A 24,235-nucleotide genomic window follows, 5' to 3' on the forward strand; every position below is an offset into this window, starting at 1 on the left:
TCCTCTAGCAAACTGGAGAATGTTCTGATGATGGATTATCATATTTTCAGAGGCTTGGGGGGAGTTATGTTATCATGACTCTTCATTGCTCAATTATATACCTTTAGTTGTTTGCACACAACTCATTCGTCTTAATATCCAACAAATACCTTCTGGGTACATAGTGTTCTGCCACACAAAAGATACAATCTTTTAAACTAATTATGAAACGGGCACTTCATTCTCCCCCTTTCTTTGCAGCCTTTTCTCCTTAAGATTATGTATTTTAGAGAATGTTCGTGACTAGGATTTTTTTTCAAGTAAAAATGGAGATCAAGTCATAGACGGTTGTAGTAAGAAACCAACAAACAAATAGTAGACATATTCACCCCTATTGCACAAGAACTTCTGACAAATATATGCATGTGCAATTAATTTACAGCTTCTTAGAACTTTCCAGGATACAACAAAAGAACGTTGTTGACCAAGCATTATGGAGGAGTATGTTTCAGACATATATATCTTACAAGAAAACCAAGTAATATCACCTTTCAAGTAAGCCCTTAACATAAACCATGCCTTTTTCACTCAGCTGTAGCTCCTTCCGCATTTTCTCTACTTCTTGGTCATCACCTTGAACAACAATTTCCGACAAGCTTCCATCATCTGCAACAATCATTTTAACCTTGATCTGCTCCTTTCTGGATGCTCGAGTCCAATAATAAACACCCCTGCTCCCAATTTAAATACGATTTCCAGTCAACAGCAATTCAAAATCAGAGTTGGCAGATGATTTATCTTTTATTAGTAGTACTTACGCTAATGGACTCAAGGCAATAATCCAGAACCAATTATTGCCTACATCTGGAACTGTTATAGTAAGAACTAGGGCAACACTTCCCAAGCTTACACACGTGCAGAAAGTTAACAATGCTGCCTGTCCTCGGCTTGGAACCATCATTCCCTCAAACCTTCAGGATTCAAAAGTTATACTAACATATATCAATAGAGAGAGGCTGAAAAAATCTATGTAGGTGTTTGTTATTAGTAAAGTTAAACCAATTGAGGCAAAAAAACACTCTCACATGTCAAGGCATGACAAATATACTTATATGAATGAACTCGTCTTCGCTTGCTAGAAAAGGCAATTTAGTAGAAGCATTAGATTGAATCCCCCCCCCCCTATGGGCAAACAGAAGATGATATGGTGAAAACAGCATCGATGGCACTCACCTACATGAGATAATTAAATAACAGTAGTGATGATGAACGGTTTTCAAAACGTCATCAATTCATTAGTAGGCACAAGCTTCTGGAAAGAAGTAAAAAAGAAAAGTTACAGAGTGTGCTCAGATGCAAAGATTGGAAAAGAAATCTCAGTTTCAGCTGAAAATAACATTGCAATAATAAACATGAGAAAAGACAAGTTCATGCAGCCAATGACACAGTTTGCTGCCATTAAAGGCCAAAGACGTTAAACACTAGTTATTCACATCCATTACAGCTAAAGGATGCAATTGTCCAATTCTAATATTATAAGGTAAAAGTTGCTCAAAGGTAAGAGAAGTAAAAAAGGGATACTACTAACGTTATAGTCTCTCCTCTATCCAACACAGCGAAATTATTTCGAGTGAAGAAGGAAAGAATTTCCCCAGCAACCTGGTTAGCCGCTTTCTTTCCCTCATCTATTCCTTGCTTAATAAATGTCTTCTGCACAATCTGCATACAAAAATTCACCATCAATTACAAACCAAACCCAAACCCAACAGAAACAAAGAATCAAACGAAATAAATTACCTTGGATTTAACAGATCGTTTAATAAGGGACCAAAGACCGGGAACAGAGATGACAAATAGACCTAGAGAAGTGTAATAGCTAGCCAATGAATAACCAGCATCTGCTGCTGCTGCAAGTGAGAAGAGAGAAGAAGGGTTTTCTTGATAAAGTAGAGCAGTAGCATTAGCAGCACAGAAAAGCACATCGCTATAGGCTTTAACGGCGAAGCGGCTTCTGGGTTTTGTTCTGAGACATACATGCGGTTTCTGTACACTCTTTAAACTCCACGGAAGAGAGAGAGGAGAGAGTACAAGTTTTGCTGCCATGGAACTGTTTGGTGCCAATCAACAAAACACCCAAATGTGCCCACACGTTATCACCTTCCAACTTCCAACTGCTTCTAATTGCACCTTTTATTTCTATAACCCTCCAACGCCAACAATTTAATTAGATTATTCTACTACTACATGTTTTTTAAAGAGAAAACGTCAAAGTTACCCCTTAACTTTCGATTAACTAATAGTTTTACCATTCATTATCTATGTAGTCATTCATACTCTTGCCGTTTATAAAATTGTCACTTGTACCCTTCTATTGGATGAAAGCCCTCATATTAACTAAAATTACTCAATTTTAATTCAAATTAACTAAGTTCCACTTTTAATCTGAACCCAATCCATTAAACCAAATGAATTCATATCAAATTAGATCCTCCAAAATCATCTATCTAATCTTTCTCCCCTTCCTTTTTCTCTCACTGTGTTCCATTTGTCCATCATGTACTCTCGCAACACAAAATCAATCCCTCTCTCACGTGCTCGTATTGTTGACATCATACTCTACCTCAGCGCCGCTATAGAATGGATCATATTGGAGAAGGAGAAAAACGATAGATCGTATTAGAAAATCAACCCAACGGCACCAATTTTCACAATTTGCACCGCGCTGAAACTGACTGCTTTGAATGGTCTAGATGTTTCTTAACAAACCTTTTTGCCAACAAAAGCCTAATTGACGGAAACTCAAAATCCGTATGACAAATCTTGAAGGAGAAGCTCATGTAAATATATAGAATTATTCCAGGGTACAAACTTAATGTTGTTTTCTCTTAGGAATGGGAAATGAAGGAAGTTGACGTTAATAGTATGGTGAAAATTGAAGTGAATGTTGAATTCCGTTATATTACTGATGAGAATGTTGATGAAGATTAATAAGTTAAGGGTATGGTTACGGATGAAAGACCTATAGGGAAAGAGATGAAGGATGCATTTGTAAAAAGAAAGCTCTTTGTTTTGGAGAAACTTAAGGCATATGTAAATGCTATGGTGAATGGTGGTCCTGCAATGAAGGAAGGTGATGTCAAACAAGTAGTTAAGAAACCAGTCGGCACCGAAAATGTTGCCTTTCCTCCGACAGTGACTGTGGATGAAAAGGCAAAGGTTAAGAAAGAAGAGTCGAAGGAACAGTTTAAGAAGATTGTGATGAAAGAGAAGTTTAACTATAGGTAAAGGGACTTGATTGCAATATTGATGGATGAGAATAAGTGGAAAGGTTTTTCTTGGAGTAATACAAGGATAAGCAAAGAAGTGAGAGGAGAGTTTAGCATATTTGATGGTAATATGGAGTTACAAGAAAGAAAATTGATATGTGCAAAATGGTGTTTGGTAACTAGCATGATGGTAAATAATCCACGATCTGAATATATGATGAAAATTGAAAAGTGTTTTAATGGTGGAAGTAGTTGTTCGCAACAATTTTTTGTAGTGTAGAAAAATAACTACAACCAAAATAAATAAAAGAAAAATGTGTTTTTTATTGATGACTCTGCGAGTACATTTGTTCTCTTGATTCTTCTCTCCTAAGATTTCACCATAATTTGAGGGCTGACAATAACTCATTTGTCAAATGTTTGATGATGTATACCTCATTGAGATGTGTTTGATCTTCAAAAGTGTTGGAAAAAACTTTGTCTATTCAAGTCGATCTTAGGGAAAACCCTTTTTGACCACTCTTTCAAAGAACTATGTAATTGATGTTGTAGCTTTCACCAATAATGTTTGCAAAATTATTGTTGAAGTGTTTCTCGATGAATAGCATATGTATTTCATATTTATATTTGTAGTGGGTGGACAATGTTGCTTATGATTGACCAAACAATGTCATTTTAACACTTGGCAGATTGTGATTGGTTTTTGAATTTGATGAGGAATGTCACATCATTTTGGCACGTGGCTTCATTTATTTGTAACACTCCAAATATTTCTAAGTTAAGCCCAAACCATTCTTGAATTGTGCATAAGGTCGTACTAAGTGAGTCTTAATTTTTCTTAGGTGTTAAGGTCACTAGAATCTCCTAGCACAAAGTTGAGTTGAAAGTTTCCTTACCAATTAATTTTTGATATAATATTTTACTTGGGTCAACTTCAAAACAACAATATCTTAGAATATACAAATTTTGAAGACCCATAACCTATCAATTTAAAGGTATTTGAATCCTCTTTTCAACGCCACCAATTCGCATCAATCCATTTCTGGATGGAAAGTTATGACCATTTTAGTAACTGATAAAGAGCAGTTACGAATTAGATGATGGATAATATCAAAAAGGGTTATTTTTGTCTTTTTACCTCTGAGTAAGCCCTAAATGAATTTTTGTTAACTAATTAAATACCTGAAACAATCATATTTTCATCTCTTAATCCACCATTCTCTTCTCTCTAAAATCCAAGACAAAACCCTAAGGAAAAATCAAAGTAGAAGACTTCATTCAAGATTATTTCAATCTTTTTCAAGATTCTTCTTCAAGGTAAGTCATTTTCCAAGAATTTTATTCTTTCCAACACAAATTACTTCATGAAACTATGAATCACTAATGTAAATCATAATTCTTGAATAGAGATTGCAAGAAACTAATTTAAGATTCTCAAGAAAGGTTTTCTTGATTGTTTACCTTCAAGCTAGAGTTTCTGGACTTCTAATAATTTTCTTCTTCAACATTCTTCAAGAAACTTATTTTTCTACTTATGTAAGACTATCATAATGTTGGACTAGTTCATCGTCACGCCCTACATCTACTCTTAAAATTGGTAAAATAGAAATTGTACTTTTTGAAATTCTACTCCTAATTATTGAATTGTTATATGTCATGCATTAACATTCTCGAGTTAAGTCGTTCATGTCCATAATTTAATATGAGCCATATGAATTGAGTTATAAATTTTGAGAAGCTTTTTAAAGCCAACACTTGAGCTCTAAACTAAGTTTTTTGAGGAAGTAAAAAGGAGTTTTGAGAAAGAGTTGTATTCATGAGTTTCTATATGTTTATTGATGTCCTTAAGTTCATTCGTTTATGCTCATGATTCTACATGAACTCTACGAATTGAGTTATAAGTATTGGAAGATTAAAGGTTCAATTTCATAAGGACTTAAAGTTTCTAATGTTAATTATATATATATATATATATATGTTAATTATTTGACTTGAAAGATAAGTTCACAAGTGCATGTTTTCAAGAAGGTAAACACATCTCATGTTTTGAAAAGTATTTCAAGTAATGTAAGAAGTTCATTCTTTGTAATCGGTGAATTAAGCACAACACTATATTAATTATTTTGGGAGTAGTATCGTGCACCCAGTTGCTTTTAAGTGTTTTATAACTCAAGAATTCCAACAATACTATGTTGCCAGCGTAAGATCGGATAGCATCAACTCTTCATGCAACTCCTCACCGCCTTTGAGAAGACATATAGTTGGATCCAGACTCACGATATCATCCTATACCCCGGTAAGGTATAGGATGGGCCCTTTAGACGTGCGGATGTACGTTTGTATCATTACTAGGCTCATAGTAGTGGTTGTCGGTCAGAGAAACTCTCCATAAGTAAAGTATATTATTTTTATGTTGCTTTCATTATACATTTTATTGTAAAGCTTAAAAGGTTTTCACTTCAGGTTCGTGTAATGATTTAGTTGAGTTGCTTTTAGTTATTTAGTTCAGTTATTTGTTTACTCAACCATATTAAATACTCTTAAATTCCACGTACTGATGTCATTCAACCTACATTCTTTTATGATGCAGATATTGGTGTTTATTATTATTAACAGGTGCTTTGTTGAGATCACTTTACACTATAGTTAGCTTTGGTGAGCCGCCTTATATTCAAGAGGACTTCAGAATTACTTTCCATTTAGTAGTTTTGAGGTGTTGTGGATCTTTTCCCGACATCCTTTCTAAATAGTAGAGGTTTCATATATAGACAATTTTGGAGAGTCTTTCAGTTTTAAGATTTTTTACTAAAAACTTGTGTTTCATACTAAGTATATACAACAAAGTTTTGTGATTCAACAAACAGGGGCACACAAAATTGCCCTTAAAGTGAGATAGCTCTATGTAGCATCTCAAGGACATGAGATCCATCCCAACCATCGATTCACCCTTTCATCTTCTAGAATGAGTCAAAATTTCATAAAAAGATGTTTCTCCATAAGGGTGAAATATCTTGAGATTTAAATTTGAATTAATTGGATTTTTCGTCCATTCCCCCCCCCCCAATTGCCCTAATTCTTAAATTATAAATATGCTCTTTCTTTTTCTTTTGGAGGTTGGTCAGTGTTGGGATAAAAAGATAGTCAGGAGAGAAAATTATTGTTTTAAAAATCTTTGATCGATAATATATTACAACTTAAGGTGGAATAGTTGAAATACAAACTTAGTGCTTCAAAGAAAACAGAAGAGATAGTTCATTCGGTTTTTGAGAGTGATATCTCTGTCCAAATGTCTGATTACTGTTCGTGTCCGTGCTCGTGTGGTAAAGGTTATTGCTTTCGCTAGCTCAGTCCCAATCGCTGCACACGAAAAGGTAAACCCCTTTAGATTTCTACTCGTTTCATTATTGTTTTGCGCGATCTCCTTGAGTAACTCTGTTCTCTGCCTGATTCATTGTTTTTGTGTGTTGAAAGTTGGTTTAGTTTTCGAGTGGGTTTTAACTTAGTAGATTAATATGAAGGGCATTCTTTGCGTGAGTTGTCCATATCTTGGAATTTATGGATTTGCTGAGTGAATAATTGAGGATATTTGTTCCCGTCTTCCTGAGTCTCTTGGTTACTAAATGAATAATTTGTCAACTTTGCATTCTGGATATTGAAGTCTTCTGTATCACTTGTTCTTTTGAAATTTTTTTTGTTGTGAACTGTATGGCTATTGACTTTTAAACAGTCTATTTGCCTGTTGTTCCTCCTTGTGTCAAGTTAGTATCGTTCATATACCGTCTTACTATCGGACTGACTCATGAAATATTTCGAGTATTGTTATGTATTTATGAATGTGGTCTAAAATGTACATATAGGCTGTGTTTGTCTTGAAATCGTTTTCTAGCCCCCTAAAACAATCGTTACTCTTTTTGTTTTATTTTTTTAAAATTTTCATGGTTGCTCTCTTTTTAGTTTTAAAAATGTTACACTCGTCTTAGCCTATTATTAATTTTATGTTAGTATACATTATTGCCCCACACTAGACGTCATCTTCTTCTTTATCTCGCCGCAAGTTGGGTGAAAGAATCAAGATGTCGAGATTTTAAGTCTATTTACTATCTGTATAGTTGCTTGTTTTAGGGTCTTTTGTTGTTTGTTTGAATCATGTTCGTCCATACCCCTGCTCGATTGGTTTGAAATGCTCCTCCTGTCACTCTTGTTAATTTAAATCAAAATGTCTCTTTCTGTTTATGTGTGGATTTAGCGAATATATAGCTTGATGGATTCAGTAGCTTAATTGTAATTTGTTCGTATTATTTGGTGCCAACAACCATTGCAGTTGCAGTCAGTATTCTTCCCTGTTTTATTTTCAACTAAATATTGTTCCTATGTTTTTTTTTTTGTATTGGCTTTTAGTTGATAGTTCAACTATGAACTTATTATTTGTTGCTTTCCTCTTCAGTTAATTATCAATTTGTAAATAAAATGGTAGATTTAGGAAAAATGTGTCTGAATCACTCATGGGTTTTAAATGCTTGAATGTGATTAAAAATGACTGCCAAACTTGATTTTGTATAAAATATTCATATAGTTGACCTTGTATCATCATAATTTTTGTTTCTTAAATGTGTCGAATGTTTTGAGTATTTCCCCATCTGTTACATTCTTGTCTGAAACTATTGGTTCAATTGCCTTCTATTGCCCAACCTCTTATTTTTTTCTTTAGCTTAAGTTACTTCAGTTAAAATTCCTTTCGATACCTTTATTTTAGTATTGGTTGATTATTGTTAAGATGTGGTTTAGAGACATACTAATTTTTATTTTTTTTAGCATGCGCAAATATGCTCGAGTTCGCCAAGGACTCTCATCTTTTCCTTACATTTTCATAGAGACATAAAGTCTCATAGTTCCTGCTATCGAGTCAACCAGCCATATTTGAACAAATGTACAAGTCCTGAAGCGGAAGAAATCGAAGAGATTGGGCCTTAAAGGCCCAAATTTATTTGAAATATTTTATTTTGTCATTTCTTCGGCATAAGCCTTGTTGTTTCTTTATTATTCTATTTATTATTGTACGATTAGCTTAGGGTAGGTACAATTAAAGTGGGACAGAAGCCCAACACAACATGGGTCCAAATACCGTTCCAGGCAGACAGAAATCGAATTTTGATCCAACTCTTTCTCTCTTTCTCTCTCTCTCTCTCTCTCTCTCTCTCTCTCTCTCTACCATATTTATTTCCTTGTTTGTAGATATTTATCATTAGTTTTAGGGTCAAAAAATTTAAATCCGCGCAAAACGCCATATCGTTTTGACAATTTAAGCTAAATCAACCTATGTCTAAATAGATTTAAAAATATAAATTTTTCAAAGTTAGAAATCTCACTTAGATAAATAAATTGATTTTCTTCACCCCTTAAGGATTTCAAATGAATTAAAATTATTCTAAGACAAACAAAGTTAGTTGCTGGATAACCGCAAGTTGGTGAGTATTTTAGATGCCGTAAAAAACCTTTTTAAAATATTAATAAGAATCCCCGAACCCCCTTTAAAGTTTTCAATGGAGTTGCTATTTGAGTCTTTTTTAAAACAAAGGTTTCTAAATTTTCCTAAAATTGAGTGGCAACTCTAACAAGTTTAAAATACTAAAATATTTTTTCCGAAATAAAACAAAAATGTCGACTTTGTTGGGGATTTGAAGGATTCTAACCTTAAAACTAACCTGTTTGACTATGTCTAAGTAAAGTTTTACTTGTTTTCTTTATTGTATCATTAAATTGTTGCATTCATGACATCGACTCTGCCAAACAGAAAATAGAATGCATTAGGACAAAGGAAGTTACATGGCTTACCACGGCTGTCCTTCATAAAACACCCAAGTCTTATTTTTTTGAAGTAATTAATGAACAATTAGCTTGCGGTCATCCAATGTCGTTTATTAGCTTCACCCAATTATTTGTCTTGCTCGAGTAACCGTCACTTCTAAACTAATTCTGTTCAACGTAAGATAGAACGAAACCAAAATTGAATCTAAGAATTAGCCTAAGACGGCTTAATACCCAAGGTGTATTAAGTCCATTAGTGAAACCGCGAAAATCATGTCCAAGGTCTCCTACCTAATGACATACCATATTATTTGTCATTTGAAGGAGGTGTGTGTGGAAACCTAATTTGGGGGGCGGGGAAACTTAACCGGGTTTTGTTTTTGTAGGTATGAAACGTTTTCCTAAGTTTGACATGGTTGTAGAAGCCCAATCTTTACTCAAAATATGGTATAACGACCTTGACGGAGATCAGAGAAGAACCCTCAACAAATATGTGGGTGCTTTAATTGAACTACTTAACATGGCTGGTTGGCCTGAAATCGTTGAAGTCCTTATAGAATATTGGGTTAACGAAAAAATGGCGTTCCAATTCGGAGACGTAGAAATCACCTCGACAATTGAGGAAATTCTAGATGGCATCGACACAATTGGTACAAGGTTAGAGAGAAGAGTGAGGAAACAAGAAGAGATGTTGATCCCTAACAAGCCTTCTGTCGAAGATACAATCTGGCTTAGGTTGGGAAGGGATTACGCCTATTGGGCCCAAGATTCTAGTATCTCATTTATGGACCTCTACGGGAATGCAAACTTCTACGCGAATTATAATCGAGATATCAGGGTTATCGTCACATGCACGAATAGCCCCTATATGTAACCGACGTCGTCGTCCTCTTTCAGTACTAAGACTAGCCTCTTAGCTTACATCATTACATTCATAGGTCAAATTTAGCAGAAACTTAAAAGTTTTCATTACACTTGGAGGTTTACATAGACCTCTACATACACATAGTATGTATATATATATATATATATATATATATATATATATACATATATATATATATCTATGCATATATATATATATATATACATACATACATATACATATATATACATAGTATACATAGACCCTTCATATAGGAAGATTACTTAGTCTTCTACTTTTATGTCACATAGATATATAAAAGATAACATAGTCGTAATAGTCGTCTCATCTCATAACCATCTAATAAGACTAAGAACTTGGGCATAACCCATACATCAAATAAGGATGCCGCACATGGGCTATTCACTATTCCATACTAAATGAAAAGGAAAGAACTAACAATCTTAAACTCAAAACAACTCCATTAGCTAGATAGTGGAATCGCCCTCAGAATGTAAGGACCTACCCTACTTGGATTAATAAGAGATCCAAGACTTCTTCAAGTCGTCTCCAAAGCACTTCAACGATCAGAACCTAAAATGTTGAGGAAAAGAAAGAAATGGGGTTAGTACACCAGTTGAACTAAGTATGATACCATATGCACACATACTTTGAAAACATGCTAAGAAAAAGGGACAGTTCAATAAGGGTATTCAATTTACTTTGTGAACACTTACGCAAATTCAACACGGCCATACCAAATCAATAAGGCATATTCATGAAGTCATAAGCATGTACATGTAACACTTTAAAAATTCTAGAAGTGTCGTGAAGCTTAACATTTGTGTAACAGGGTCTAAGCACTGTTTCTAAGTCAATTTAAATAAAATTAGGTCATTCAAGGTGTTTAAGAACCAATACATTCAAGAACGTCCATGACATCCGAAAAGTTGGTTCACAAGAGTGCTAGTGTGTCTTAGCTATTCGCCTAAGTTTTAAGAGTCAGAATTTAAGTGAAATATGGTCAAAGTGGGTGTAACATGTGTTAGGGATTGGTCATGGTAGAAACATCTGGGTACGACTCCCGAAGGACCAATCAAGGGCCCTTGAGGAGTACCCTAGTGTTAGAGACAACTCTGCCTAGCAGTGTGCAGTCGACGACCAAATGGACGGACGTGTGTGGAACGATGGGGCATCGATGCCACCGTCCTCCCACACTTAGACAATTGGAGGAAAACCTCGACTGCACAAGTCTCTGACAGAGACGACGAAGTGCAGGACGAGAGGGGTAGTGCCCGTCGACTCACAGATGGCTCATCGTTTGGGGTCTCATCTGTGAGGGTCGAGTTTCACTGCCAAATTTTAAATGATTTTATTTAATTAGTTAGGGGGTGAGGCAATTTAATTAGGGGTTAAGGGAGTTAATTGAGTTGATTAATACCCGTTTTAAATACTCCCAACCCACATTAGTCTAAGACAACTCCAAAATACAAACTATCTTCTTTCTCTCTCTAATTGGAAGAATCCGTAAAATCTTAGCTTAGGAGGTGAATTGGGGGATGAAAAGGGTGGATTCATCATCATTTCTCAACAAAACATTAAGGTATGGGATCTATTCACCTTTGAGATTCTTTCCTCAAAGGGTTCCTTCAAAATAAGTTTTCAAAGGTTGAGTTCCTTATGGGTTTCATTCACTTATGAAATTGAAGTTATGAATAGAGTTGTTAATGGCTGTTTTAGGTTGAATTGAGTAGATTGACATGTAATTTAACTTAATTTTAATACTTGTTGATGGCTTGGCGTAATTGTAAAACATGATCCTCAACCCCTAACCTTACTTGGTAATATTGACCTATATTGTGTTGTGATCTTGTAATTGATTTAGTTATTGATTAGATTACTTTACTATATTGTTTATATGAATAAATTAAGATGAATTATAGGTCTATTATGTAAATTCTCAATAGGTGATCTACGGCATGAAGTATATTGTAAAAAGTAGTTTTTGAATCTTGTCTTAGACTATAATATAGTGTTGAATTGTGTTATAGAGATGATCTTGGCCTTATTATATTATTATTTATCTTTGTGGATGATGATACTCCCCTAGTGGTTTGATTAGAGAGTTGATGATAAGGCCCTTATGACGAACTATGGAAGAGGTTTGGTAAGTCTTGAAATTCCTATTTACTTCTTCAACTTGTGATTGATTATGGTTAAGTCATGATATTATGTTGGAGTTTGCCTTGTCTAGGGTCGATAGGATGGTATGATGATTAAATTGAAATGTCTTAAACTTTGGTTGTGAGGTTTCTTAGGGTATATATGTCATAAGGATGATGATGTGTATCAAATGTTCCCAATTACTATGTGATATGTAAAGCGTTAACCTTACTTATATGAATTGTGATGAAAGGAATATTACTCATGCAATTCCATTGAGATACAATGATGATGATTATACAAGGGCTAGACCCTATGACCTAAAATAAGTTATGATTGTTAATAAAGAAGCAAAGAAATTTCAATAAAGGGACTTAGCTTAGCACCGAGTGAACTTGATAATGGGAGGTGATGCCTTTCCGTAGAGAATGTGTTACCCTATAGGTCTATAAGTGATGTTGACTCCCCTTTGAGGGATACTCATCCAATGATTCCCATGAGGTGAGACCCTAATTACCAAATGGTATGTAGAGAGAATACCTATCTCTTAGTTTCTTAAACTGTGTTGCCACCATAGGATACTAGCTAGTAGATCCACCTAGATAGCTATGCTATGTTAGGGTTTACCTTGGCCGGTAGACGACCTTCCATCGGCGTAAGGTCTTACGACACCGGATCCAAAATTTAGCTCATGTTGTCTATGTTGGTTAAGGCAATTTTCCCCTAAACTAAAATGAAGTAATGATTTATAAACTAACGAAAGTGACTTGAAGGGTATTGTTGACACCCAATTTTTGACCCGCGTCAGTATAACTTAATTATCGAGCTTCGTAAGTTTTCCAAATAATTTAAATTAATTAGTTTTATAAGTTTTACGAATATAATACTATAATGCATGAACTTTATGTTACTTCGGATACTTTGTCGTAATTCTTAGATAATATATACTTTACATAGTTATGTATATAATTACTATATTTTATGATTATTCAATATATATATATATATATATATATATATATATAAAAAGAAAAAAATAGTAATATTGTTAAGTTTAGTAAGTATTCTATTAAACTAATATGGTTATATTTAAATAACTATTTTACAATTTAAACAAATTATTAAATAAAGAAGCTCGTTAATTAATTAATACGAATTCATTTTTATTTAAGGTTCGGCCAAATTCATTATATTGGATCAACTTGGATATTCATTAAACTAACCCATTATTAAACTTAACTTAACTTAGTTTGGGCCGTTTACACAAATTCTCTTTAATTCCCAGGTCCATTTTAAGTATTCAGGCCACCTATCTACAATTATTCCCAGCCCAATAATTCTCAGCAGTCCCCAAGCCCATTCCTTTTATTTAACTCCCAGGCGGCCCACTCTCACTTTCAACCCAAACCCTTTTATTTGTTAACCCGACCCAACACTAAAATTAACCCCCAAGCCCAATTTCCTTAAGTTTTAATCCTCAGGCCCACCCGTTTCCTCCCTCCATTCAATTAACCTCCCAAGCCCAACTCTCCCTTTCCAACCAAACAGCCCAACACCCCGGCCCAATTCCACCTTAATAATTAAACCCGCCCTCTTTCCCTTTGACCCGACCCAAACCCGTTTCCCCCTCCTTCTTCCCCTTTCCCCCCCACGCATTTTCCCAAGAAAACAGACACGACAATATTCCCCAAACTAAGACGCTAAATTCCCCCCCAGTCACGAGAACAAATTCCCTAGAAATCGCGCCTCCCCTACGCTCTCTCCTCCTCTTTCCTCCTCTCTCTCCTCCTCTCTCCATCGCGCGTGGACGAGACAGTGCAACGCGCCCTGCCCCCCCGCTCGTACAGCCCCTGCAGTGCGCTAGACGACGGAATCGTCCTTGGCGTCGTGGGATTCAGCCACGTCGTTCGCCAAGGACGAAGGTTCGATCTGAAGCGTCCACCTCGTCATCTTTCCGTTGGAATGGGACGAACCTGGGGGCATCAAAACAACATATTCCCCTCAGTTGGATAAGGATAGAGTTGGAGAATTTCAAATTGGGATTTGTGCGGAAAAGGTATCTGTCAGCGATTCTCTTGGAAACCGTAATTTTTTTCCTTCTATATAAACCCCTTTCTCCTTCAGAAAAGGGGTTGGAATTTTGGGGGAAGAATTTTATCACAGTGGGTTGGAAATTTTTAGGTTGAGAAATTTTGGGGTTGAAAATTTTTCAAGCTTCATCGCAAGCTTCTCTTTTCGACTGTTCTTCTTCTGTCCAGTTTGAGAGGAGATTGTCAACCGGTTTTAGAAGTTTTGCCAAGAACAACATAGGTGTAGATATAAACCAAAGGGATCGAAAAGAAGTTGAGAAATACGTTCAGTTCCGTCGTTCGGTTGTGGTATTCCGTTTAGACGCCTTAGCCGTGGTTCGAGCGTGCTTTCGGTGTTGAAGTTCATTCCTCGTCTAGCTCGACAATCTCAGTTCGCTGCCCGGAAAAGGTATCGTCCATCTCTTTCTAACTTCCTTCATCTATGTGCGTCGATGTGCTGATTCTTAGCTGTGATTGTTAATTTTCTCTAGTTGATAGTTCAAATCATTGTATGAGATGCTGTTAATCAACTTGCTGGTCCTTTGTTTCGTTTTTGGTCAAGCGTATTGAGATACTCGAAATGTGAATATACATGGCTGGTTTAGCTTTCTCTACAGTTGTTAATGCCGCTAGCTGCTTTGCTTTTTGTCATTTAGAATTCTCATATGTGTCAGCTTAACTTCATGGAATCTTACCTCTCTGTTACATGACTCAAACTGCGATTGTTAAGTAGATATTGGCAAAAGCTTTAGCTGGTCGGTTCATGTCCAAATCTGTATTTTTTTATTTTCTCTGATGTATTTTCGTTAATAGAGATTATCCTGTAGAGTTAAGTATGTTGTCCCGTCATCTTTCGCTTCTTGCTCGGTCAATGATTTTTGGTATCGTTTACTATCTCCCTCTATTATGTTTAATAGCATGTTGAAAGATTGGATGCCCAGGTCATGATAATATACTTACTATAACTTGTGTCCTTACTGTAATTAATTATTCTTTTATCTAAGAGAAGACGTAGATTAAAGTTGGTTTTATTTGAGCATTTGTGATTGAAATTGAGTTTCCCTATTCTGTTTTGTTTATGTAATCACTGCTTTAAGTCTTGTTTCTTGTGTGTCCTTTATCACTTTGAGTTCTTTGTGATGCATAGAGTGAGCTGGATCAGTAAAGTATAGTATTTGTTTTGCATTTCCTAAGTAGTAGTGGTATGCATAGGACGGAGACATTAGTATGTACCTAGGCATTTCATGTCATCTCATTTCTCTACTTGTTGTGGATTCTTGTTTTATTTTTCTTTAGCTTCATGTGGAATTATTTTGGAAGTCATTTGTTTCCCCTCTAAATTCGATATCCTAGTAATTTACTTTACCTCCGTTTTGTTCAGGATGCTCGTTATTAGTTCATCGTTCGTACGCTAATTTACTTCTTATTTTATTGTGGCATGCAAAATCTGCTTGAGTTCTCTATGAACTCTCCCTCTTTGCATTTCGAGAGAGTCGTAAAGACTCACCTTTTCTTTCATCGAGTAAAGCTACGACACCGGCAAGAAGAACAAAGTTTCATGAAGTTTGAAGAAAGTCAAAGAAGGCGGATCAGAAATTTTTATTTATATTTATTAAGTTGTATTTATTTTGGGGCATAAGCCTTAGTCATTTTTATTTTTCTTGTATTTATTTGATATGCTTAGAATAGGACAGGTAAAAATGGGTTAAAAACACAAAAGCAGGTGGGTCCAAAATTTGGTCAAGGCGAACAGAACCCGAATTTGGACCCAAAATCTCTCTCTCTCTCTCTCTCTCTCTCTCTCTCTTTACTATTCGTTTACGTGTTTGCTTGAATGTCGTTAGTTAGGATTAGAAAACTCCAAACCCCGTCGAAATGCCTTTTTATTTTATCAAACTTAAAACTAACTTCTAAACGATAATTGTTTCAAATTCGTAAATTTGTTTAGATAAAATGTTAAATAAGTTCAATTTCAAAAATTCGCAAAAATCTATAAAAATAGTCAAGTCGTTAATCGCCGGAAAACCGTAGTTAGCGGAGCGTCTTAGGTGCTTTCAAAACCTTCCTAAGACGCTAATATGAATCCCGAACCCTTAAAACGTTTTCAAAACAATTTTCCTGTTTGAATTGTTGGAAAACAAGTTTTCTTAATTTTCCTTAAAAATTAAGTGGCGACTCCTAAAAATTCGAAAATACCTTTAAAAACAAAACGAATTCTTTTCGAATTACTTTTCGATAAAACAGAATGGCGACTCTGCTGGGGAATATTTGGAGGATTCTAACCCTAAGATTAACTTTATTTGACTACTTGCGATTAACTGTCTAATTGTTTAGTAATTGTTTAGTTACTTTAGTTTTTGAAATGTTGCATTTCATGGCATATTTCTGCCAAACGACAAGTAGTTTGCAATAGGAAACGGAAGTTACGCGGCTTACCGCGACTTTCTTCAGATATACCCAAGAAATCATTTGGGAGTATCAAACAAATAGTCAGAATGCGGTCATCCGGCGTTGTTTGATAGCTCCACCCCGATGTTTTTCCGACTCGGATAACCATCGATTTGAAAACAATTCTAGAAAGCCTAAGATAGAGCGAAACCAAAACTTAATTAGGCATCAGCCTAGGACGACTTAATACCCAAGGAGTATTAAGTCCATTTTAGTAGAAAAACTGCCAAAATCGCGTCTAAGGTCTTCGACCTCACGACGCATCATATTGTTTGACATTCGAATAAATTTATGTGTGAAAACCAACTTGGGGGTAGGGGAAAATCTAACGGGTTTCTATTTTACAGATATGGACCGCTTCCCTAAGTTTGATATGGTCGTCTCAGCGCCACCTCAGCTTACGATGTGGCACAACAATCTGGACGGGGATCATAGGCGAGCCCTTAACAAGTACGTAGGGGCCTTAACTGAGCTGATCAACATGGATGGTTCGCCAGAACTAATCGAGGTGCTTACGGGGTACTGGGACAGTCAGAAAATGGTCTTCCATTTCGGAACGGCCGAAATTACCCCGACGTTGGAAGAGATAAGGGATTGCATAGACACCGTGGGCACTGGTATAGAGAGAAGAGCCCGAAAACAAGAGGATATTTTCATCCCCAACAAACCTTCCGTAGAGAACATCGCGGATTCGTTGGGACTAAGAAAAGACTTCACATATTGGTGTCAGGATTCCCACGTGATGTTCAGAGATCTCTATGTCAGATTCGGACACGCGAGTTTCTACGCCGCGTATAATCGAGAGTTTAAGATCTCTTACAGAGAGTGGAACGAGGTCCGCCCCCTAGCGTTTGCTGTGGCATTGCTGGGAACAATGGTCTTCACGCACGGCCCGAGTTTGAGCATCAACACCAGAGTCATAACGCTCGTCCACACGTTGTTCAAAGGATACGAAAATCAAGGAACAACAAAATACTACCCCATAGCCCCAGTCATATTATCCGACAGGTATCGGGCCTTGGGTAAGTGCAAAGAAGGACACCGATATTTCCAAGGGTGTAATCTGCTCCTCCAGTGGTGGATTCTCAGCCACTTGGCAAAAGGTGCTGGGACTCGGGAATTACACACCCTCGACAACAAGAACACTCTCAAGGACTTAAAAGATTTACTATTCTAGGCAAACATGAATAATCGGAGAACAAGAGGGAGATGGGCCCAAATTTTCTCCAAATTGAGAGAAGAGGACCTCCAATGGATGCTCGACCGTTTCATATCCAAGGAAGTTGTCGTGGAGAGTCGCAGATGTGTCGTGCTCCCTCTGCCAGGCATTCAGGGAATTCGCCCTTACGCGCCATTCTGAGTCTTGCGACAATTCGGAAAAAAACAAACCGTGCCCAGAGAAGCGTACTATGGCGCTTATGTGTATGACATTGGAGATGACAGAGTGCATGACGCTTCGGAAATGCTCAGAGAATGGAAAAACGCCAAGCGCATGGGTAAAGACACTATCGCCTCTGATCGATTCAGCGCTGGATATGACGAAGGTTACAAAGAGTGGCTGAAGAAGGACATACAAAATATCTCCTTTCAGATTCCGCGTAGCTTTCGCAGTGTGACAGATAGAGAAGCCAAAGCAGTGGCCGAATTGCGAGAGATAAAGGAAGAGCCCAAGGAGGTTTATGCCAACTTCGTAGAGAATCAAGACGCGCTTGAGAGGGCGACTCGAGAGGTTGAAAGACTGAGGCAGGGGTATGATGAGTTTGACAGTTGGATCCAGCAGAAAATCGAGAGGATGTGATACGAGATTCTGGAAGACAAAGGGCGTCTGGGTGAAGGTTTTCTACTGATGCTGAGGTATATGTTTCAGCAGCACAAAATTTGGAAAGATGACGACGGAGCAGGATCATCCGGAGCAGCCTAGTGGACATCACCTCGCGCGGGTTTTTACTTGTATTAACACTGCTTTAGCCCCTGCGTGGGCCTGATTTTGTTGAACTTTCGAATGACCCCTGCGTGGGTTTGTCTTTATGTCTATTTCCCTTTTTCGAACATTTTATCCATTATTAAATGTTATTTTGGGGGGAATCGTTTATTTGGTTTAAATTCACATGTACATCATTCTAATGCGCTAGGCCTACCCTTGGCACAAAAGGGTCCCCATGCATGTTTTAGGACGCGATATGTATGTGTGTTTAAATGCTTATGTGCTATGTTGCTTTGAATGAGGATATCGTAAACCCACTCCTAGCCAGAAATTCCAAAGAATATCGGAAGCCACTATTACAAATGTCCGACCAAAATTTCCAAGTCTCAAGTTTCTCACTCAAAAGTCCATCTCCCATACCACAAATCCTAAATACCGCTCTATCGTCTCAGGAAAGGTGAGTCACAGCTATGGACAAAGTCAAGAACGTCCAGACGGAGCTCACTGAAGAGGAGTTGCGAAGAAAGATCGAACGAGTCACTCGAGAAATTCAAAAGTGTAAGGAGGAAAGATTCAAAGTTGACATGACCACGACAGTCCATAAAGCTGCAGCCGTTAAATTGGATGAAGATTTGGCGTGGCAGATAAAAAGAAATAAAGAAGTTGAGATGGAAACCGAGAGCTTAAGGAAAAGGTTGAACATGCTTCGTTTGAAGGTGCGCGAAGGAAAGGCAAGAGAATCAAAGATAGATATTGAGACTGTCGTACTGTTGGCTAGAAGTGCGTCACTCGATGAGAAATTGACGACCCGTGGCAACTTAAAGAGTGGAAAATACCTCGCTCGTGACCATGGAGAAGATAACAGTGGCCCCGACAATGAATTGATTGAGGATGACGATGAGGAGGAAATCGTCTACAAGCCTCCATTTCCGATTGTTTGAAAGAAAAGGAATGACGCAGCCACAAGACGAGAAATCACCAAAATGTTATCGTCATCTTCTAGGAATCTCAATGTCGTTTTTCAATTCCCTTGTAATCGCAATGAAAGAATGAATGAAAATATTTCATCCTAAATCCGAACTACGTTGGGCCTGAATTCTCCTTGTGAGATACGTAGGCAGCCTTTCCCGGCCCGACCTCTATCGCTGAAAATTTTCATTCTCCTCTGTGTTACGAAGATAAGAAGATAAGATCAACGGGCATCGAAAAACAGCTGCAAGAAGACCATAGCTCAACGTGATTCAACCTTCCCGAGACAGTGTTAAACAAACAAATTCCTGTTTGTTCAAAATATGTTTCCGTCCTCATTCGTGGGTTAAAATATCCTCAAACAAAGCGACCTGCATGTTTATCTGCTTCTGTGTGATATTATGCATTTTATACTCCGAACATGCACTAACAAATTTGCCTTTGAGTTGTTTCTATCTCAGGTACCTCTAACTGATCTGTGTTGATAAAAGCTGGCAGATCATCCCTACTTCACCAGATCGAAAGGTCCTACAGATTCCTTCCCCGGACCAAACTCAGACAGAGGAAATACATCTATGAGAGACAATAATGATGAAGTTAGTCTCACAGATGTTGTGGTGGCTCAGCCCACCGTGGCAGAAAAAAATGAACTAATCGCGCAACTGATGCAACAGATAGCCGAGATGCAACGGAGGCAGGACACGCCTCCACCCGGATTTGGACCTAATTTTGTTGATGCAAGGCCTCCGATGTACTTCCCCTCGTCCAACTTGGATCCAACTCATAACCAACCGTCAACGCCCGTGCATAACCCGTCTGGGATAGATTTAACAACCCAAAACCCCCAGTATGCTTCCGTGTCATATCAAACTCCCCCACCGCTTCCAAACAATCCTACTCAAATGCCACCACACCCCCAGAATACTCAAACAGCCCCACCACCCCAAAATCAAAATCAAAATCCGACCGCCTTCAACCCACAAACACCACATCCCCACTTAACCCAAAACACCAATCCTCAAAACTACCCACAAAACTACCAAACTGCACAAAACGTCCCGAGCCCTTCCATAGCTCCACCACTCCCAAAAAGAACCACATTCCAAGTTCCCGTTCTGGCCGAGCATGAGGTGCACGGTTCCGAGTTGGATCATTACGAGGAGCATGAGAGAGAGTGGAAGGCAAGGGAAGAAGCAAAGATTGACATAAAGGAGGAGATTAAACGGGAAATGAAAGAGTTGCAATGCATTCCAGACGTTGCCGGATTGAGTTACACAGAACTGTGAATCCACCCAGACTTGAACCTTTCTAAAGGGTTCAAAATCCCAAAGTTTGATACCTTCGGAGGGGTAGGCAACCCCATGGCGCATTTGAGAGCGTACTGCGACCAGCTCGTTGGAGTTGGCAAAGATGAAGCTTTATTGATGAGACTTTTCAGCCGGAGTCTGTGCGGGGAGGCCCTGGAATGGTTTACGTCACATGAGACCAGGCAGTGGCCCAGTTGGAGCGCGCTAGCTAAAGACTTCATTGATCGATTCACGTACAATGTCGAGATAGTCCCTGATCGGTACTCCTTAGAGAAAATGAAGCAGAAATCGACGGAAAGCTATCGGGAATTTGCCTACAGATGGAGAAAAGAGGCAGCGAGGGTGAGGCCTCCGATGACTGAAAAGGAGATCGTAGAAGTGTTCGTACGAGTGCAAGAGCCCGAATACTATGACAGAATCATTTTGTTAATCGGAGCCAAATTCGCCGAGATAGTCAAAGTTGGTGAGACTATCGAACACGGCCTGAAGTCGGGGAAGATAGCCCCAGTATCTGCATCGCCTGGATCTTCCGGACTGATGAGGAAAAAGAGAGAGGAGGTTGCCACTATTTCATACGGGGGAAGAAAAGTCCCCAGAAACTCATCGCGTCCTCAAGATCGCTCCAAGCCTCCACCAAAATCTCACCAAGCCTATCGTCCACAATCCAATCCTTCCAACAACTACAATGCTGCCCCCACTTATCCAGATGCCCAAATTTTGTCGTATCAAAATCCACCCCCAAATCTCCAAAATTTTCCCTCCATGTACCCAAATTACCCCAATCTTATCAAATTCCTCCCCATTACCAGAATATAGCTCCCAGCTGCGCTAACGTACAGTCGAGCTATCGAGCACCTTCCCCCACATATCAAGTCCAAGCTCCAGCATATCAAAGCCCCCTCCCAAATTACCAAGCTCCAGTGCCAAATTACCAGACAAATCCCTACCCTAGAACCCAAGCTCCTCGCCCAAGTGCTCGCAATTATCAACAGGTTCCTCCCCTCAGCAAAGCGAGTATGATCCTTCTCGTCCCAGGTTTGAAAAGAAGCCTTCGAGAAACTTTACCGTGCTGGATGAAAGCCGGACCAAGCTATTCGAAAGATTATCCGTGGCCGGATACATCCACCCTATGGAGCCCAAGCCCGTGGATGTCAACTCAAAATTCTACAAACCGGAGCAGAGATGTGCTTATCATTCCAACAGTGTTGGACATGACACTGAAGACTGTATCAATCTTAAGCACAAGATCCAGGATTTTATCGACCAGGAAGTGGTCTCCCTCCAGCCTGCAACGCCGAACGTCAATACAAATCCGTTGCCGAATCATGGGGGTGGAAACATCAACATGATAGAGACAGACGAAGACGAGTGTGGAATCAAGAGGATTACTCCTGTTGCGCAAGAAGACTTGGAAAAGGCTGTCGCTTCTTTAAGCGTCAAGGAAAAGAGAGAGTTTGTTATTCTGACACCTGCAAAGGCTGTTGCCTTGGTGCCCTCAAAAACTCTCGCCAAACCCAAGTTTGTCATAGAAACGGCCGTGGCCCAAGGCATGACTAGATCTGGCAGATGCTACACTCCTGATGAGCTTGCTCTCGGAGGACAAAAGAAAGATCATGCCAAGAGACCAATAAGTGAAGCAGAAGCCGAGGAGTTCTGGAAGAGGATGCAGCCTAAAGATTACTCCATTGTCAAACACTTGGAGAAGACTCCGGCCCAGATTTCTATGTGGGCCCTACTAATGAGCTCCTGGTCCCACAGGCAGGCTCTGATGAAAGCTCTGGATGACACGTATGTGCCCTCAGGTACAAGCAACGAAAACGTAGCTGCCATGATTCATCAGGTCATTCGGGGACACCGCATCAGCTTCTGCGACGATGAATTACCAGCCGAAGGGAGATCCCATAACAAAGCTCTACACGTCACTGTGATATGCCGCGGAAAGGTCGTCAATCGTGTTTTGGTAGACGATGGATCTAGTTTGAACATATGCCCCTAGTCCACGTTGAAACAACTGAGGTTTGACCTCGGAAAATTGGAGCAAAACCAGGTTAATGTAAAAGCGTTTGATGGTGTGCAAAGAGACACATTAGGGGCGGTGAACCTGAACCTCCAAATGGGCCCCGCAGAGTTCGACGTGAAGTTCCAAGTGTTGGATGTCGACACCAGCTATAACCTTCTTTTGGGAAGGCCATTCATTCACATGGCTGGAGCCGTCCCCTCCACTCTCCACCAAATGATGAAGCTGGTATGGAAAAATGAGGAGCTAGTTATTCACGGTGAAAGAAACCACTCAGGCAAACAGGTGTCGGTCTTTGACGAGACGCCGCTAGGTTCGGATTTTTACACGGTGTAGTTGGTAAATGCCACCGATGAGGATTTGGCACCACAGACCCCCATGCCGCCCGTGTATAGAATGATCACCACGGTAATGCTGCAGAATGGGTTCGAGCCAGGTTTCGGATTGGGAAGAAATTCCCAAGGGATTATCGAACCTGTTCCAGTCCTCGCTAAAGGGTTCAAATATGGTTTGGGGTATACCCCCAAAGATGACGATATGAAGACGAAGAAGGAAAAGGATGAAGAGTTGGCTAAACCGATCCCGCATCTGTATTAATCCTTTCTAGTCCGTGAGTATGCTGAGCCTGAAGACTGCGGGGAAGGAATCTGTGGCCTTTTCAAGGAGATCAATGCTATCATCGAGGAGGAGGTCGAGCTAGCTGGCATTCGTGATGCGGAACCAGTGGAGATGCTGCAGAATTGGACTTCCACGCCAACCCTGATGTCCCGAACTCTTTGGTAGAAAAGAGTTATTTTATGCATACTAAATTCGGTGGTTGTCCGGAAGAGGCCCGAGACCCACCATTTCTGCATTTTTCTTAATTGTTCGAATTTTGAATTTTCGTTGTGATGTTTAAAAAGCGACATGGCCCTAGTCCATGACCAAAGTTTGCATTTTGGTTTTAAATGAAAGCCTCCTTATTTTGTTTTAAACTTTGTTTATTTAGTTGCTTGTTATATTTTACTTTCCTAATTTTGTCTGTTTGTGATTTCAGTAACATAAGTTACAGGCCTGCCAATGTCATGTCATGTCATGAGCTAAATGAGAAAAATGAGACAGATGACGAAATGGTTGACGACTATGAAAAAGAAAATGGGGAACCTGATTATGTTGCAGAGGAATTTTGACAGTTCGAGGATCAGCGTAAACCGAATCTGGAGGAGACAGAAACGGTGAATTCGGGAGATTCAGAATGTGTCAAAGAGGTTAAGATCAGCACCTACCTGAATGGAACTCAGAAGGAGAGCCTGATTCATTTTCTTGCCGAATACAGTGATGTGTTTGTTTGGGAAGTCGGTGACATGCAGGGGTTGAGTACTGACGTCGTATCTCATAAGCTACCTATCAACCCAAGGTTCGAGCCGGTGAAACAAAAGACTCG

General features: G+C 38.7%; 2 protein-coding genes and 1 pseudogene across 2 annotated transcripts; 2 read left to right on the forward strand and 1 right to left on the reverse strand.

The window, feature by feature from the left end:
• Positions 1-333: 333 nt before the first annotated feature.
• On the reverse strand, positions 334-2,186 carry LOC107011787 (protein COFACTOR ASSEMBLY OF COMPLEX C SUBUNIT B CCB1, chloroplastic). Its single transcript, XM_015211434.2, has 4 exons — positions 1,777-2,186; positions 1,568-1,698; positions 798-950; positions 334-710 (listed from the first exon to the last, which is right to left on the reverse strand). The coding sequence occupies exons 1-4, from the start codon at positions 2,080-2,082 to the stop codon at positions 524-526; spliced, it is 777 nt and encodes a 258-aa protein (XP_015066920.1). The 5' UTR covers positions 2,083-2,186; the 3' UTR covers positions 334-523.
• A 430-nt stretch (positions 2,187-2,616) lies between these two features.
• Positions 2,617-9,924, forward strand: LOC107009649 (annotated as a pseudogene).
• A 7,020-nt stretch (positions 9,925-16,944) lies between these two features.
• Positions 16,945-17,772, forward strand: LOC107010937. Its single transcript, XM_015210195.1, has one exon. It carries the CDS (start codon positions 16,945-16,947, stop codon positions 17,770-17,772), a length of 828 nt encoding a protein of 275 aa, XP_015065681.1.
• Positions 17,773-24,235: the final 6,463 nt, after the last annotated feature.

This window comes from Solanum pennellii, chromosome 2, assembly GCF_001406875.1.
Source record: "Solanum pennellii chromosome 2, SPENNV200".
NCBI lineage: Eukaryota > Viridiplantae > Streptophyta > Magnoliopsida > Solanales > Solanaceae > Solanum > Solanum pennellii.